An 18,807-nucleotide genomic window follows, 5' to 3' on the forward strand; every position below is an offset into this window, starting at 1 on the left:
CTCGCCGCTTGTTTTGGAAGCGCGCGTGGTCTTCCCCGGTTGGCCGCCGCGCCCCGCCCCGCCCCCGCCCCGCCCCGCCGGGGGCTGCGCGCGCGCCCGCACTACGGTTCCCAGGATGCCGCGCGGCTGCGGGAGCCGTTGCGGGGGGGACGGGCGGCGGGGGCTGCGCGGGAGGGGCCGTGCGGCGCAGCGCGCGGCGGTGCTGTGGCGGCGGCGCGCGGGCAGACTGAGGGGAGCGCGGCGCCCCCCCCCTCCCCCGACGGCTCCCGCCGCAGGCAGGCAGGGGCGGCCGCCGCCACCGCCGCCGACCCCCCCGGTCCTCCGTCTCCTTCCTGGGGCGGCGGCGGCTGCTTGTGCGGCAGGGTGAGGGCTGCCCTCCCCTGACAGCCGCCGCGGCGGGCGGAGCGGCGGCAGCAGCATGAGCGGCGGCGGTGCCGGCCGGAGCACAGCGGCGAGGGCACGGCCGGCAGTGCGGCTGCTGGCGGTGCTCGGCTGCGTCCTGACAGCGGAGGCCCAGGTAGGAACCGGCAGCGGATGGGAGGACGCAGCAGGGTCCCCTCATGGCGGGGTGGGGGGAGCGTGGCCGGGCAGGGATGCCCACGCCTGCGGGCATGGCTGCGGGCCGCTGCCTGAGGGGCAGGAGGGCTGAGGTCCTCCGTGTCGCGGGCTGGAGGAGGTGGGGAGGGGGCAGCCTCCCCGGCGGAGAAGGCTGGGGGTCCTGGGGGTCTCGCTCAAGCTGGTAGCCTCCCCCCCCCCCCCGCTTCCAGTTCCACACCGTGTGGGTGCTGCTTGCTGGGATCCAGCCCGGGGCCGGGTGGCGCGTGCCTCCGGTCTGCGGGGCCCCGCCGCGGCGGTGAGGGGGGAGAAGCCGGTTGACCTGGGAGCCAGCGGTGGTCGTACCCTTATATAACGGTCTAGCTGCACAGAGGGCTTGTTTAATCCAGGTAACGCAGCCCGCTGCCTGTGGGGTGCTGTGCTGAGGAGCTCGGGCTTGGATCGTGCCCTTGGCTTTAGGCAGAAACTTCGGCGTCCTCACGGAGTCGACAAGACGCCATATGTTCAAGTGGTAGTACCGGTGCCCAGGCTTGGCTTGTGGTTAGGTCGTGCCTGCTTGCCCACGTTACAGAGAAGGATGCGAACGCTGCTGCTTCCTGTAAACTGCCTTCACAGCTTCAGAAGGACAGGTGTCTGTGTAGGGAGTTTGGTGTTCATCAGCAGTATGCCTGTGGCTGAAATAACGGCTGGTGTCAGGTAGGGAAGGATTTCAGCTGGGCCAAAGACAATCGAGTGAGTTTATGTGAAATGCCCATGTGGAGCAAAGTTTGTCTTTTGTGTCTGCCTGTTTCCTATATTTTCCAAATTTCTGCTTTGTATAACATGCTATATTTGTAAGTGACCATTGAAGACAGTGACTCAAGTAGTCTGGCATAGATAGTTTTTATTGCAGTTTCTCTTGTTGTAAGTTGAGGTTCTCGCAGGTTGAAAAAAACATTGTTTTAGTAGCTATTTTAGCATAACTCAATGCTAATGGAGTTGAGGTTCTTAAACAGCCCATTAACAAACTGGCATGGTTTTCTTGCGACACTTGACACAGATCAGTTGTTGTTATTTCATAAAATTGTTGGCATATTGTGTTCAGAGTAAACATCTGTGGAGTTTGAGTTACGCAGAGGAAAAATAAGCTAGCCATTAGTTCTTAAGAGTCATGTTACCTGTAGCTTTTCTCTCATCCTGCAGCTATGGCAAAGTGAAATACTAAGGAACAAACAAGGTGTCCCAGGTGGTCTTCTAATTGTTGAAGCAATTAAAGTACAACATGATAACACTAATAAGGTTGTTTGTATGAATAGGCTGCTTGTTATTATATGCATTTATTCAGGTTTTTCTTAATGTTGAAGTGCTGAATACATTTCTCTTTCCAGATTTCATAAGGCGAAATTGATGCAGGTTGGCCGATGACCTTTTCTTCTGAAAGGTTGATTTATCTTGGAGAAGATAAGTTAGAACTTTTAACATCTCCAGTGCAGCTGCGATATCTGTACAAGAACTAAACTAGGTTTGACAATACATGGAAATACTTGATAAGCATATTAGAAATAGGGAAGAAATAGCAGCTGTTCAATGTCAGTTGGCTTCTTGAACAGAAATTGTAGTAGGCTAATGGTTTTGGAGTTTATCTTCGAGTTCAAAGTAATTGACAGATGAAAAGAAAGCTTGATACTTGGCCATTGTAACAGAAGTTGTGGTAACTTACAGTACAGTTTGGCTCTGTATTTGTGTACCAAGTTAATCAGTAGAGTTGAATTAAAAAAAAAGGCAAAATACCAATTCTGTGAATAACAAAGTAGGTCTTGCAATATGTAATTTTAAATGTGTAATACAGTGTTCTTATTTTGATGGCTCCAGTTTGAAAAATAATTCATTGGAAGATCCAGGTGTCGACAAAAATGAGTTTTCTGCATGTTCTTAGTGTTCCATCGTTATGCAAGTGAGAGCACTGAAGCCTATACCTGGACTAATAAAAAACCTATTAACTGGGGTACCTGAAGTCTGGTTTGCTGTTGTATTAGTGTGCTATGAACTGACTTCACTGATGTGCAGTATTGATGTTTCATATGTGCTGTCAAACCATTTTATAAATTGTGGTTTGGTACAGATATAGCATAGTTTAATTTTAGAGCATGCCTTCCAAGGAGACATTGATTTTGCTATTTTATATATACAAGGAGCTGACTGTTCCAGTTCTGAAAAAGTTGTAGAAAGAAATAGAGAATTTTGTTAGCTTGCTTTTCTTGCTCTAAATTAATTTTTCTCTTAATAATTTCTTAGACCAGTTCTAAGTTTTTGGGGAGGGTTTATTTTTGAAACTTCATAACATTCAAAGTAAACTGCATTGTGTTTTGAAAGGTGTTCTTAGAATCAAGATTTTTATCAGAGGCCTCTGGCGAAGATGTGACCACCATTAATTTGCCATCTTAGCTGCATAAAAAGACTGCAGCTTTTTATTTTTCCATGGGGATTTGTCACTGAGTGTAACTATTGCATGCTTATTTGGAACATTTTCCCCTGAAAAAGCATTTTCAGTTCTGCATAGATGGTAAAAATATTTTTGTAAGCAGTGGATAGCTTCATGAGGTGGTCATAAAAATACTTTCCTGCTTGTTACCTTCTGAGTCCAAAGAAAATTTCTTGGATCTCTCCTGCTGCTTTCAGCTTAATAAGTGACTGCTTTTCACATAAGGTTTATCCTGTTTATACAGTTTAATAACATTGGAGCAAAATGTTTAGAGTTTCCTTTTTGCCTTTTTAAATTTCAGTGAAATGTACTGCTGCTTGTTTTGTGGAATGATGTTACCTGAAAAGACTGCAAAGTTAATTTCTGACGATGTATGACTGACAAGAAAATTTGAAAATTTTAATGAAATCATGATAGACTAAAATGCATGGTGTTTTTATTTCTATAAGTATCAGCAATAATAAGTCTCGTCTTCTGACTTTGAAGTTGGCAGTCATGTGGGCTGTGAGCTTTCTTGGCTTTATGAAAAACCTGTAATTGCACATAGGCTCTTTCATAGCTGTTTGCCCAGGTTTGAAGTTAGATAGCATTAACAAGGCAACCGTAATGGCATGAAAGACTTTGGGTAAAGTACCTTCCCTTAAATGAATTTTGCTTCATTGCCATATCTACTCTGCAAAATTGACAGCTTATTTAATGCCTCAGGAAAAGTAGGATCTACGTAAGGTGAATTTTCTGCTTAAATGCTTTATTGCCATACCCTCACCTCTTAATTCTCACAGGAGGTTGGGGGAAATCCATTTTCCAGGCCTCCTTTATGCTCCATAAAATAGCAGAAGTCTACAATTTGGTTTCTAGTGGCTCTCTTACATCAAGCTTGGTTATATAAGGGTATCTGTTCCGTAAAGTAGTGGAGTGATTTATCATGCGTGAAACAGATGAGATTATGAAATCATCTAATCTATGTGAAATCTGTGGAGAGAGGGGGGGGGAAAAAAGCCACAAATTAATATTTTGTCTCATTTTGCCCATACCCTCTTAAGAGTTAGACATTCTTCTAAGCCCATGCAAGATGTAAGATGTGTGGGCTTTCCTATTTTACATGCTTTCTAGGCCATCATGTATGTCCTAGATGAATTTCCTGTCTGGCTGAAGACTAACAGTAGTAAACAGCAGTGTTTAGTTCCATTCCCTTATATAGGGTCTCACGCCTTCAAACTTACCTTTGAAAGGCCTTTCAAACATATTTGTAGTTGTTGAAGAAGCTATGCTTAGGAGTAGTTAGTTTAGATTTAATGGAACATATCATGTAAGTGTTCACAGAATCACACTGGCAGTGTTTCTGCCTCTCACTAAGACACTGTCAGGGTCTCAGCAGAAGTGTTGCTGTAGCTTAGTCTACTTAGTTGAGTCTGTCCTCTGCTACTTGCATGGTTCTCCTTTTCTCTCCTGTGCTGGCAGTGGGGCTGCTGCCCTTGTGTGCACTCCTTTTTGTAGAGGTGGTCTTAAGCTGGTGCAGTGCCTTGAACCAGCTTGCTGTCCTGGTGCAAGAGGAGGGATGGGACCTGGAAAGTGCAGACTTAGTTTTGCAGTAGATTCACAGCCTTACAGTGCAGGTGCCTGTACCTGACTTTCCCAGTATTTATTTCTAGAATTTAACTGTGAAGTTACTAACTTCTTGGGCACAAAAGTACCTATTCCCCTTTCTCCCATGCCTCTAAAGAAAGTAGCTGGAGTGTTATTTAATGGCAATGCACGATTAGGGGTTTTTTTAAGCAATACAACGAATGAGCATTTGGTAGGAGAATACTTGGTATGCAGCTCTGACGTGCTAATATGCCATGTGTTTGTAGTTTGGAAAAATCTTGCTGCTTGTTCTGCAGAAAGCTTTTTGCTGAATCTGTCAACAAATTTCAGGGCTGAAAGCGTTAATCTGGTGAATTGATTCAGCATTGCATTTGTAGGTAGGCTAAAGCTCAAAAAAAGTGCTAAGGTCTGTTATTTTCTAATTCTGAGCATGTAAGTTACATGGTAGAGTGATTTTTAATGATGAGGAATAATATGCTGTGGAACTGCATTTCACTAGTATTTCTTTCATTGCTATCTTTCTTTAGAGGATTTTTCTGTAGTTAATATTGCATTTCTTGATTAAAAACAACTATTTTTTTTTAATAGCTTACAGGTGTCCTAGATGATTGTTTGTGTGACATAGAAAGCATCGATGACTTCAATACTTTCAAGATCTTCCCCAAAATACAGAAACTTCAAGAACGTGATTATTTCAGATATTACAAGGTAAATTGGAATGGTGTTTTCCTGAATAATTTAAATAAAACCTGGCAAATATAGGGAGGATTACATGTCAAGTCAACTTGGCTATACTAAGTTGTCTTTTGGAAGCCCACAGCTCTTTAAATTTGGTTGTAGCAGATTTTCAGTCCCTGGCAGTTATGCTAGTAATAAGTTATGTTTGCTGTGTTAATCCTGGAGTCAGTGACAGTAAACCATGACTGCGTTCATTCAGCTGCTAAGTGATAATTTTGAAGGTAGTGTCTTTGTACTGCTGCATCTAGAAAAGGGTTGTATATCAGCAACTTTCTGACAGCGTGCTCTACTTATCTTCTGAGAAATGTGTGTAATTTGTAATGGAAATATTACAATGGTTTCCCTTTCTTGTATGTCGCTCTCTTAGTTCTGATTTTAGTGTTTGCTGTCTAGAGAGCCGTTATTCCTTTGAAAAATAGGTAAAAATACTTAATTTTCAAGTAGTGTGTAATATTACTTTTTATGACTTTAAACTTGTGTTTTTTCTTTATTATAATCTGATGAGCAAAATAAGACTGAAGCTTGTTACTTCTGTTTTCAGCTATGTTTAACTTGAAAATTAGGTTGCATTTTGACTGAGTTAAATTGGATGGTTGCCTGGAAAAAGGGGGTTATGCTCCTTTAGGGCAGACCATCCTGTCCCTTCCCTAGTTTTAGCTCATGGGTTTGTCTGACTGCATTAGGCCAATGCACCTCTTTAACCTGGTAGATTTTTAGTTTGGTTTTGGTTGTGTTGTTTGGGTTTTTGTTCTTTTCCTCAGGATGTAGCAAGTTATCTAGTTGATCTGGGATCCAGCAAGTATTCAGCTCATGCAAGATGGGGTTATGAATGTGAGGAAGGAGAAAAAAGCACTGGAATCTTCCCTTTCTGGTCTGAGCAAACAGTAATGTGTAACTTCACACTGAATCACTTCCTGCTAAATTATACAGTTCTAACTTCACTTTTTAGGAGAAACAAGATATGGGCAACTTCAATGATAATATATCACATAGTAGTGGTAATCAGATTCTCCAAAGGCAACAGGAAGATACAAAACAGAGTATTTGAAGATGAGCAACAAGGTTTCATACAACAGTAATTTCATCCTGCAGATTTAGAGCTAATCTTCATTTCGACAGCAGTTCTGCAGATCATACTTTAATGGTGTGCTGCAGTCTTACCTTGTCTTTCATACTGATCTTCCTAATAGATGGGCAGCTTACAAGGGCCACTGTGCCATCCACCCATCACCACACATTATTCACTATTTCCGGTTGTGACGGGGAGGAATTTGTGCTGCACAAGAAAACTTACTAAGTAAGAACGTTTTTCACTCTTTCCATTCTCAATAAGCAACAGAGATTTTTGATGTCCCTGCACAGAATCATGGAAGTGCTGTTAAGTATGTAGATGGATGTGGAAACTTTGAGGGGAGGCAGTGATTGTCTAGGTCAACTACGGTGTAGCTAAGTATGAATAAGCGTAGGAGGAATATACTTGTTCTGGGAATGAAAACACTCCTACTCTGAAGTAATTTGATTTGTAATAGCAATTTGGATCATAACTTTCATAACTACAGTCACGGTATTCCCATTGTGCTACTAGTTCAATAGCCATAAAAGAACTCAAACTTTAATGTGTAATATCGAATGGACTAGCTAGTTTTTGTTTATGAAGGACAGTGGTTGTTTGACCCTGGCTGGATGCCAGATGCCCACCAAAGCTGTTTTACCACACCCCTTCTCAACCAAATAGTGTAGAGAAAATGTAATGAAAGGCTCATGGATCAAGATAAGGACAGGGAGATCACTCAGATACCGCCACGGGCAAAACAGACTCGACTTGGGGAAATTAATTTATTACCATTCAAATCAGAGTAGGATAATGGGAAATAAAATCAAAACTCAAAACCACCTTCCCTCCACCCCTCCCTTCTTCCTGGGCTCAACCTCACTCCTGATTATCTCCTCCCTCTGGGCGGTGCAGGGGGACTTTCTTTTTAAAGTCTTGCTGAAATTGTGCTTCTAGGTGGTTTCTAGCTAGTTAGTGGAACACTTCTCAATGAAAGAAAGAAATTTTTTTGTCTCTGTATAGTTTTATACATCAAAACATGCCTCATAATATGGAATCTTCTATTCTGTGGCAAGTGTATAATAATATTATAAATGCTAATAATGAAATCTAATACTTCAGACCCTGAAGAAAGTAGAAGGATGTTCTACGTCATCAGTGCATGATTGGTGTTGATTAAAGCACGGGTGCTCTACAACCTCGGTTTCTCTCAGAAGTGTGTGTCTGTGCACACTGGTCTTCAGTGTTTTTGAATCATTCTGGGACTAACATATCTTGATTTGCAGGTGTTCTTTCTGAAGTAATCTGCAGTTTAGACAGCAGTATTCATTTATTTACAGTCTTCCCCTGTGTAAGAACAGCTACTGGTCTTTTTTTTTGGTAGAAATTAGTGGGAGGGGCGTATTTTATATAATAGGGCTTATTGTGAAGATGATGTAAAAACTTTTTTGAAAACATTTAAAAACAGAAGATGAGTGAACAAGTAAAAAAATTTCTAAATTTTTTTTTTCTAAAGATGGTGTTTGTGAATTGAATAGAGGAAATGGGGGGCAGGGGAAAGCAATCGAAAAATCTCAGTTTTTAATGTATCTGTGCTAGCGTGGCTTGAACTGTAACTAGAAGATAGTTGTCATCACTCCTAAGAAGTCATACCATCTGCTTAATGTCTTGTTAGGTGGTCTTTTTGACTGAGGAATCTCTTTAGCACTTTAAAGCTGAATTTATAATTACCAGACATGCTGAATAGTAAATCAAACTGGAAACCTGGAAAACAGTCTTTCCTTCAGATGATGTGTAGCAGTTAACTTTGTATGCATGTTTTGAAAAGACAGAGAAAACTTACTTGCTGAAATTTTTGGTAGCGGAATTTAGTAGAATAAAAGGCAGTTGAGCGAGTCAAACATTAATTTTTGCTCTTTGAGGTTCTTTTGTGATATTGACAGAACATTTGAAGAGGGAATTCATTTTGTTTTGCTTTAAATTGGGTATGTAGTGCCACAGGACAAGTTATCCTTCAAGCACTGAAGGTTGTTTCTTCATTTCTGGTACATAGTTTTGATTTTCCTTACCTGTCAAAATTAAGATAATAGACTGGAGGGAGAGCAAAATCTGGCTATAATTCATCTCTGATTTTTCATATTGTGCCTGTTTTGTGTCGGAGGCATTATTGATCTAATTTTCCTTATGTTTAGTATATTATGTATAATGCTGGGGGGGAGGGGAAATGATTTTTTTTTTTTTTTTATTTAATGTGAGGCTCTGGTTTAACAATTCAGTGTACGTAGCCATCGGGCTTCTATTACTGTATTCTCCCAAAAAACAATCCCCTTAAGCAAATCAGTGATCCAGTATAAGTGTACTCTGCCAGTTAAATGTGTTCAAAGCATGAATTTTTTTAAAAGGAATAATTGTTAAGGACAGCTCAGTGAATTCATTTTTTCTACAAATTAAAAGATTGAGGAATATGTTTCTTTTATCATAGCAGGAACCCTTCAGATACTATGTGCAGTGGACTCCCAAGTTCATCAAGAGCATGAGATTTAAGTTCAGTTTCCAATTCTTCGCTTAAGAGGCTGCTCTGGCACTAATGTACTAAGATGTGGAAGCTTTGTTTCCTGCCTAGGTTTGTCCTTATGTAAAGCAAAAATACAGGCTATAAATTACATTAATTAGAAAAACATTCCTACATATAAGGGGAAAACATGTTTTTCTGAAGACTAAATTGATGGTGTATTTAGTCTCAATCTTTTAACCTATTAGGTATAGCAAGTATACTGTTCTTTATAGTGTGTGACTATTAATTTACCTTACAGCTTGTATGTATTTTTTTCATAAACTAGCGTAAGGATTAGTCTTATGATGTAAGATTTGTAAATTTAAATAACTTTTATAGGCACATTTATAATTCTGAAGTGTAGACTTTGGTTTATAAACATGAAAACATAGGTTTTATGCTGTGTTTGACTACAGGATCAAATTCAGTATTTGCAACAGTTTCAAAGGAGAAGTGATACATCAAATCATTGAAGATGTAGTTTGTTGGATCTAAGTAGTGACTTCACTGGAATATATTCATGAATAGTATGTATCAACTGAAGAAAACCAGTACAAGCTGTGCAAAAGGAAAACAGTAAAAGAATAGAAGTTATTTTTGTTTTCTGTGGATTTTAGTTTTTACTTTGAAAGTTTTAAAACTGACTTTTTATCTGGAAAATAGTGGTTGCTACTGTATTTTATTTATCATGTTAGATTTCAAAGATGGTGTATTTCTGCAGTATTTCTGATTGATCGTGCAGGAAAACTTTTCGTCTGTAGTCTTCAGTTGAGGAATGATAAGGTCAAAGTGGTTTTTCTCACTCGTGTTTATTTATATGTATAAGGCTGGGATTCTTCTTTTTGTTTTGTTTTTCCTTCACTGACTTTCATACTGACAATCCAAGGAAAGTGTAGTAAAGTGTTTGAATTTTTTGCCATGTAGTATATACTAATATGCTTGGTACTTCCTGCCTTTATTGTGCCATTTGATGACAAATAGGAGCGCTAATCGTCACAGGATTTGCTGGTAATGTTTCTGAAGTGGTTTCTCTTCATTATTTATATTTGTACTAGATCAGCTCTCTAATTTGATGCCATTATAATACTCATTCTTCATTGACTAGCTATGATGAATAGTAATGATTGCCTGTTTTTATTGCTTGAAATCTGAAATTATCCAAGCACTTACTTGAATTAGTAAACTTGTGCACTAGTCTGTCCTCCGTCAAATATATTTTCTTGATCAGTACAGTACAAGTATAAATGATGGTTAAGTACAACCATTTTAAAGCTGCATATATCTGATTTGCCTTCTCTTTAGTAGTTTATTTACAGTTTTGAAGTTACATTAGTGGTGAGATTTAATTTGTGCTGTGATATACTATGTGTTTCTGTCCACTGCAGACCATTATCACTAATTATTCCACTGCAGAAAGTTTTAGAGAGAGGGTAGTTAAAACGAAACTAAACAAACCCCACAAAACCCTCCAAACTTTAAGTACTAAATTTAACCCTTTTTCCTAGTATCCTTTCCTTTAATTTGTAAGGATTTCCTGATACTGAGAGCTCTTTCTTTTAAAGTTGCCTTTTGAGTGCTCTTTTTAAACTTTTGCTTTTGTATGTTTAGGTCAACTTGAAGAGACCGTGCCCATTTTGGGCTGATGATGGCCATTGTTCTATCAAAGATTGTCATGTAGAGCCTTGTCCTGAGGTATGGATCAAATAACATAAAATAGAAAAAGGCTATTTGGTTAAAAAGTTTGGTAATTTACAGTGACTATTGTAGTGTACTGACTAGTGTAAAAAAACCCCAACTATTTACTGATGAGAACTTAAATTTAAATGAAAGAGTGACAGTGAAATTACAAAAAAAAAAAAAATATTTTAAAATTAAAAAAAAATTATTTTAAGGTCTTAGTCATTTTAACCAATAAAACAAATAATTTTGAGTCTCTTCTAAGCTCTAGCACTCTTTTGGATACCACTTTGTTGAGAAGGTAAAGGAGCAAGTTAATTGTTCAAAAACAATTTGCTTTGACCTCTGTAGGAATAACATTTAATTTGTAGATCTTAATAAAGCATAATCATTTCTATGAGCAATGTAAAAAATGCAATGTATTTTTTTGTTTTTAGAGCAAAATACCTGTTGGAATTAAGGCTGGGAGCTCTAATAAAGTAAGTAGTCGTTTATTTTCTAAGTTCTTCCTGATTTTTTTATTTTTAAATCTTAATATTACAGTAGCTGCATGACTTTTTATTACAAGCCTTTGGTCTTGGCATAGTGATGAGATTGTTAACATAACTGATCAGCTCCTGTATGTGGCTTTTCATTTTTACTTTCAAGTATAATAGTGTTTCTGACATAGCTGGACTGTCGTGTCATTCTGAGTCTGTCATAGCTTGAGAGCTGGTGCAGACTGAAACAGTGAGTGGTGGGGACAGCAGTACATGGCCACAGAATGTCTGATGCAAAATTCTTTGTTAATTTCTGAGATAAGGCCACCTTCTATAAAGCCAGAGGCTAAGATGCGCAGATGCAGTAGCAGTGCAGTCTTTTGTAAGAATCGTACATAACCACAACCTCTGATATTAAAAGAACTCGAACAATTACATGTACTTTTGTCATGTTTAATCTTGAGGAGGTCATTAGTCTAAAGACAATTTAAGTTGAAGTGCTCAGTGCAAGCTTAAATAGTTTGTGCTGTTGGTGTTCCCTTGCTTCTCTCCTAGCCATCCTTCCTAGATCACCAAGTGATCTTAGCAAAGCCAAAAAAGTAAAGAGGATATATGTGCCTAGAAAAGAGATCAGAGCAGAAAAACAAAACAGTCCTCCCCCACCCCCAAATCTCAAACACCATGCCCAAGAATAAGGATTTTAGCAGTTGATGGGATAATGGTGCCCAAAGGAGAGAGCTTCCTGTTGAGTGCCTTGGCTGCGTTGCAGACTCATAACTATTCTTGCTTACCTAGCATATCTCCATCTTCCCTAGTACTTCCCACCTCACGGGGCAGCCGTACTTGCTGCTTTCCTCACCTGAGCATAGTTCACTGTTTCATAAATGACTGCTGGCGTTAGGTTTAGACTTCATGCTGAGAAGGATAACCAAAGGTAGCAGAGGAATGCTTCATTGTGAATTGATCGCTTCTTTGTCCTGCTGTCATGAACAGTGCAGGCAAGTCTGTCCCAGCTTTAGCTCAAAAGGAAGGCTTGTCTCCTGTTTATACGTATATTATTAAGCTCACTCTGAAGTAAAGTCTGCCCCTTCATTTAAAGGTTCCTGGTGATCAGAAAAGAAACATCTTTCTCACTGACATGACTTAAATGTCAGTCATTCACACTTACAGCACAAGCAGCAGTAGTTGGTCGGGGAAAACCTTGGTACTGTCTCTGGGCAGAAGATCTTGAGTTTTAGCTGGATGATCTGTTGCCAGTTCTATTTTTCATTGACTGTTCTCTTCCAAGCTTGATTGTAGAGAAACGGACTCCTGGAATGCCATAATGCCTCCTAAAGAGGCATTTTAAAACTTTAAAGGCTTCTAGAAAGGATTTTTCTAGTGAGCATTTCAGCTTCCTAATTGCTTAATCTTGAGAGCCATAAGAAAGATGTTAATTAGTAGCCAAAGAGTATGCAGTTCTTAAAGATAGTTCACATGAACATATTGAATTGGACTTCAGAACTGAGAAATCAGCTGCTTTGTGCTTTCACCACAATAAAGAAACTGGGATAGCTTCTTTGGGAAGCTGTCATTTAATGGTGTATTTGCTACGGTTGTTTGCTTTGAATTGCCTTGTAGGTTGGTGCAGCCCAGCTACAGTACTAAAATTTGGGCAGTCCTGCACCTTTAATCTGTCATAGAACAAAGTTACTAATATCTGCTGCTTTACTGTCAGAAACTGAAATATTTTTGCAGGAAAATTGTCATCAGAACTGACATAAAAATTACCTATGCTGTTTTCTTCTTCTGATTCAGTTAAAGATCTTTCTTGGAGCCAGTTAAAAGTTGGCAATCTCATTTAATACCCCTTTTAAGAAAACATCAAATTTGTCTTAAGATGAATGTTTTGTTTCAAGGACTGTGCTATTAGCCTGTGCTTAGTCCATTTGGGGAAGTCCTCAGTCTTGTGGATTATCCTTAAAGTAGTGTTTTTAAAAAAAGGAAAAAAAAAAAATGTTTTTCCTCTGGGGGCATACATGTCCAGTTCATCCTGATAGTGTCTGCTTTGGAAAGGTGAAAACAACCAAAGGCATGTTTTTATAGTAAGACTATATCTTATATAATCAATAGTAAGAGCTATAATCTGTTGAGTAGATCTACTCAGTGTAGAATCCTGTGGAGAAGTTTCCTGTGGTCTAAGTGCTTGGCTTCCATGCAGTTTCTTATTGCCCTTCGTTCTTAATGTAGATGAGCTTGTAAACTTCTAGCTTTATTTAGGCTTTCGTGGGGGATATTTTTGTTTGTTTGCTGAACCGTGGAGAGAACAGTTCTTCTTTTGAAAGCTTATCTAGCCACAAAAGACCAGCGTTACATTTGCACAGCTTCCACACAGAAGTGCAGTTAGCAATAGAGGATCTCTTCAATTCTTGACAGCAACATAAGCTTTTTGAAATGGTGCTGGAGAGGCACAGAGTAGTTTCCCTTTCTATGGTCCTGTTTCATTTGAGTGTTGAACACTTTTTGGGGGGCTAGACATTAAAGGACTGTCATGACAGCTGCTGTATTAATCTTTAAAGCAAGGGGCAGGATGCAGTAACTCAAGGTTACAACATTTCACTTAAATATTTTCCTTCCTACCCACTTCTTTGCTGTTCTCTTCTAGGAACTGCTTTTAGGAGATCCTGCTTTGGCAGGAACAGATAATTTGTCCTGATCTAGTCTGGTCACAGAGTACTGATCGAATAGCTTTTGCTGTTAGGAGAACAGTGAAACCCGGAAACACATTTTGAGACTTGAATGTTCATTCTGTTTGAAACCTTAAATTTAGGATTATATTCTTGGCCGTAATTTTTTTCACTTCAGGGTAGGGATTGGTTTGCAACTCTAGACATGCAGAATGTTTACTTCAGCATCTTAGTATGTTATTTCATCAGCAGTCTTTGTTTCATTCTAGGTTAGATCCCTTCCTTGTTCAGATTTTTCCATTTAACATCCATGTGATGCTTAAGAATGAGCCCCCACACCTGGCAAATCCAAGAAAATTGAGTGAGAAGTTCCTCTAGAATAAACGTTTGTTATGGGCAAGGCCCCTAACAAGTTTTAAATTATTTGGGTTCTTTAATCTTCACTTCTTTGTCTTTAGTCTTCAGTAGCTGTTGCTGTTTTTCCTTGTATTGGTTCTGGCAAATGCATTTTTAAAGCAAGTCATCTTCCTTACTCATCTGAACAGTTTTAATTAAATCCTTTCTTTTTTGAGAAGTATTGTGATATGTATTGTGGTGGTACTTCGCCTCTGGCATCTTGACCAAAAGTCTGTACCCAGAAATTAACTGTTCTTTCTTTTAAAATGTATCAAATTATTATTGTTGTTTGCTATTTCTAAAGGGTTGACCAAAGCCTTTAGCTTACATTTTTATTTTGAGCTGGTTTTGGATAGTAATCCTTTGTGTCGATATGCATGTCCCCTAAAGTAAAGGGAAGCCAGCAGTTTAGCTTTACATAAGCTTTCAATTACTTTATGTTTTTCTGCGTTTCTTAATGGGGCTGTGATAAGGCTGTGTAAACCTGAGGCTCAGTGCATGCACATGCACATACCACCCCCCACCAAAAAAACTCAAAAAAAGAGGAAATGGGTTGTTTATCTTTATAAGAGAGCACTGATGCTATCTATTATGTTCCAAAACTGTCAGAAGAAATTTTTGACCTTTAAGCTGACAGACTTTACAAATTCCCTGCTTACATAACCACGTTACTGTAGAATAGTGGAATTTAATCTTTCATTCTTCAAATGTTTTCTTCAGAAGTATTCTAATAGTAGGTCTACTTGAGTGGATTATATTTAAAAAAAATACTGTAGAATCAGAGTTCAGCTTTTATATACTTCAATTCTGGCTTTAAAATAATGAAAATTTGAGTTCAGCTTGAAAAGCCTCTCTTCCAGACCTGTGCATGCATAAAGCATGCCAATGAGTAAGAATAAATGAAGCATGAGGGGGAAATGGCCACAAGTGATACATTTTCCTGCTGAAATGACCAATGAAACTTGGGGGTATGATTATGTTTGCAAAATACAAGGTATGTTTATAGGCATGACACTGTTTGTCTTCCAAGGTCCTTGTAATGGAATGTAAACCAGTATCTGAAACACTTCAGAACTCCATTTAATTTTTAAAAAAGGGGGGGGAGGGGGCAAAAAACCCCGCCACCTGGATATATTTAGCTGAATTTTCTGTGGTGGTTACACCCACAGAGGGAAATCTGCCTGATGAAATTAAGTGAAGAAAAATGTTTATCTACTGCATCTAGAATCAGAGGATTTTCCCTGATACTGGCCAATTCACTGCTAAACCTAGGAACACCTTTCGCAGCACCTGTTCTCAGCTAATTTTATGTCATTCATTTGTATATTAAAAATGAACTTTCTTACAGTATTCAAAAGCGGCAAATAATTCCAAAGAATTGGAAGACTGTGAGCAAGCTAACAAACTCGGAGCAGTTAACAGTACCTTAAGGTATGCTGTGATTTACAATAGTACAAAAATAGTAACAAAGGAGCATTTCATTTTGTCTGTCTTGTTTTTGCAGTGTGCTGGGTTTTGTTGTTCTTTCATAGCCTATTAGAAAGTAAATGTGAAATGGTGCAGGAATATGTGAAGATAAAGGTGTTAAGTGATAAACAGACTTTTTTTTAAAGTACACTGATATCATTTGAAAGAGGTATCTTGTACAGTATCAAGAGTCAGAGGAAACTTGCAAATAAACCTGCCTTTTTTTCTACTTTTTACTGGTATCAGTCTTTGTTCTTGATGGCTCTGCTGGATTAAGGGATTCTGTCCTGCTCTGTCCCTCTGTTACACGGATGTGCCTGTTCATCATTGTTCAGTGAACCAGATCAGGGAGCTTGTGAGTTACTTCTGTTATTGGCAAAGTTATTTTTAGCTTGGATCAATTCCCTGATCTTCCTTATTGCATGGCACTGACAAGGTTGGGTAGGAGGAATTCTGCAGGATGGTGTTGCCCCTGAGCAGGGAAGTGTTTGGAACAGCACTTAGAAAAACATGCATTCTACCAGGTTACTCACCTTTAAAAAGCAGAAATAGAAAAAAACAATTATTCACTGTTGATGGACAGGCATAGTGTCTTTGACCACAGATTTCAGCAGTTCTACCTGATAGAGATTGTGAAACTTTTTCCTGTCATCTGACAAAATGGGACTGCCATGAAAAAGTGACTGCTTCTGCCTGGCATGCGTTGTTCTAAACCAAACTGGATAGAGCCCTTGTCCTGTTTTGTTTTTTTTTAGGGGAAATAAGAAACTATTAACTCTCTTCTGCTCCTGTTGGGCAAAAGAATATGAGACTGAATACACATACGGAGAGCTGAAGAGAATGCCTTTTGTAAGAGTAGGATAGACAATTGAAGTTGGGAGAAGGCAGGTAGTGGATCCTGCAAGTGCAGGAAAAATTTGTGCTTGGTAGATAAACTTCAGTGTTCTCTACCTACTGGTGCTTCGTCCTCATGGGTTTGGGTCATTTTCCTTTATCAACTGTATTTTTTGTCATTATAAAATTTTGCCTGCTAGTAATTACTGGAGAGGTTCCTTCTCTAATGCTAAGTGTAGTCTCCTGTCGTGATTTGGTAGAAGGTGGGAAATGTGTCCTGTCATGGAATTGCCTCTGTTTGTAGAATTGAGCTAGTATTAATGTACTCAAATGGAATAGGTTGTTTTCATTAGTTCAAGGTGCTGCACCCTGGAGCAGAGTTCCCAGTCTTAACTCTGCTTACGTTTCGCTGTCAGTAGCATGGCATCCGTAGTTCTGTGCTGCACATATGTGTAGAAGAAAGCATTCAGCTTTTGACACTGTGTTTCATAGTGTGGGAACTTAAAATGACTTGTCTCTCTGGTACAATACACCTTTGAAAATGCTAGGGTGAACGGAATACCATTATTATTTAAAAGGCTTAAGACAAACCATATTCATAGAGTAATTTAGCTTGAAAGGGGCATTTAGACATCTGGTCTCCCACTAAAAAGCAAGGCTAACTATTGTAGCTCTCATTGAAAGTACAGGTTATGAAAATATGATTGTTCCTTCCCCCTGCCCACCCCCCCAAAGTGACAGCTGCTAAAGTGGTAGTTTGAAAAGTGTTAAAAATACATGCTATGAAAGCATTTTACCAAGCTCTTACTGAAGGAAGAGAAGTTGCTGCTTCTGCACAGTTTGTTCAAATAATGATGATATCTTTCTTGCTGTCTTTAAAAAAGTGATCTTGATGTTAAGTATTGCACTTGATGCCTGCTTGAATCTCTGTGCAGCTAACAAGCAATACCTCCATATAGTCTCGGTTTTCAGATCTAGTAATTCGGAAATCAGTTCCAAGTTAATTACTATGTTTGGATTGTGTTTCTTTCGGTAGCTCTTATTGATGTTGTTTATTTAAAAGTTTAAAATCAAATGTATTTTTTGTCCCCTCAGTAACCAAAGTAAGGAGGCTTTCATTGACTGGGCAAGATACGATGATTCACAGGATCATTTTTGTGAACTTGATGGTAAAATGTTTAAGCTTTTTCAGAGTGTTTGTTTTATTTGCTGTCTCTTAAAAACCAGGAAAGATTACAGTTTCTCTGCAAATAACCGTATTTGGAAAGTGATAATTTTGTGCTAAATGAGAGATGTGACAGTTTATATCATCTTACATGCAAAGAATGCAGTTTTTTACAAGAAGCATATGGTAGTCTACACAATGCACATTCACTGTTGCCTCCTGTTAATATAGTGAACAGGAGACTTATGGAAATAAAAAAAAAAAGGTAAATTGGAGGCAGCTATTGTATATTTTTTAAAGAGCTGCTTCTCACAAAGTTTTATCAAGCACAAATGTAAGAGAAATTACTTGCAGCTGATTCAGTTTCTTACTACTATATTAATTTTGTTGCTCTTCTACTGTCTATGCTTGGACTGAGTTTGTTCCTCTTCCAGCCTTGCTGTGTTACCAAATGATCTCTGCACTCAATTCACCCTTATTTATAAGGACTTTCTTACTGTTAAAACATTAGGATATTGGATTGTATCTTCCTTTTGCTCCGCGTATGTCAGTCTCTTTATTTGCTTGTAATGTTCAAAGCTCAAAGGAATGTTTTTCAGATAAACATGAGAATTGCCAAGTTCAGGAATGACTGCTAAAGGCCTTTTTAATAGATATCTTAGAAAGCTCTCTATGCTAGGAAGACATAAGGCATGATGCAAGATGTTTTAATCTACCTTTAGGTCAATTTTTGGTGTCATCTGAGAAAGCAGCAGCTGTAGTGGACTTTCCAGCTGCAGTTCTCTTGCAGCACTTCTGCTGCATCTGCTTCCTTAAAATTTTCTATACAAGCTGTTTCTGTGATAAGTAGTTGGTGAGCGTTACTGTAGATCTGAACTGTTATATGCAATAAACTGCTGTTGTCTCTACCATCTTCAAGGTGCCTACTTGTATTTTTAAGAGGACTCGGTTGGGAAAGGTATAGTTCAGGAGTGTTTCTTTTAGAAGTAATACTAACTTAAGTAGTTCCTGATTCTAACTCCATCTCTCCTTACATCATGCCCTGCTGAAGGAGGATGTACTGCCCCCAGCTGTGTTCTTCCAGTGCTTTTTTTGCACTGGCGTGCATCTGTCTGCATGGTAGACTGATTCAGCTTACTTGACTAGCGGGAAAGTGAGTTGATGTCTCCCTCCCATC

General features: G+C 39.2%; 1 protein-coding gene across 3 annotated transcripts in view; it reads left to right on the forward strand.

Annotated features, from left to right (window-relative positions):
- Nucleotides 1-240: 240 nt before the first annotated feature.
- Nucleotides 241-18,807, forward strand: part of ERO1B (endoplasmic reticulum oxidoreductase 1 beta) — a 32,620-nt gene continuing 14,053 nt past the window's right edge. The window contains exons 1-7 of one of the 3 annotated variants that reach the window (XM_037390834.1): nt 407-517; nt 1,923-1,947; nt 5,192-5,311; nt 10,555-10,638; nt 11,061-11,102; nt 15,513-15,595; nt 17,561-17,634. In XM_037390834.1, coding sequence (XP_037246731.1) covers nt 1,942-1,947; nt 5,192-5,311; nt 10,555-10,638; nt 11,061-11,102; nt 15,513-15,595; nt 17,561-17,634 — 409 coding nt within the window. In that variant the 5' untranslated portion in view covers nt 407-517; nt 1,923-1,941. Of the gene's footprint in view, nt 518-1,922; nt 1,948-5,191; nt 5,312-10,554; nt 10,639-11,060; nt 11,103-15,512; nt 15,596-17,560; nt 17,635-18,807 lie in introns of all 3 variants that reach the window. The other 2 variants (XM_037390833.1, XM_037390832.1) reach the window with 2 other exon arrangements.

The sequence above is a fragment of the Falco rusticolus genome, chromosome 6 (genome assembly GCF_015220075.1).
Source record: "Falco rusticolus isolate bFalRus1 chromosome 6, bFalRus1.pri, whole genome shotgun sequence".
NCBI classification, from domain to species: domain Eukaryota; kingdom Metazoa; phylum Chordata; class Aves; order Falconiformes; family Falconidae; genus Falco; species Falco rusticolus.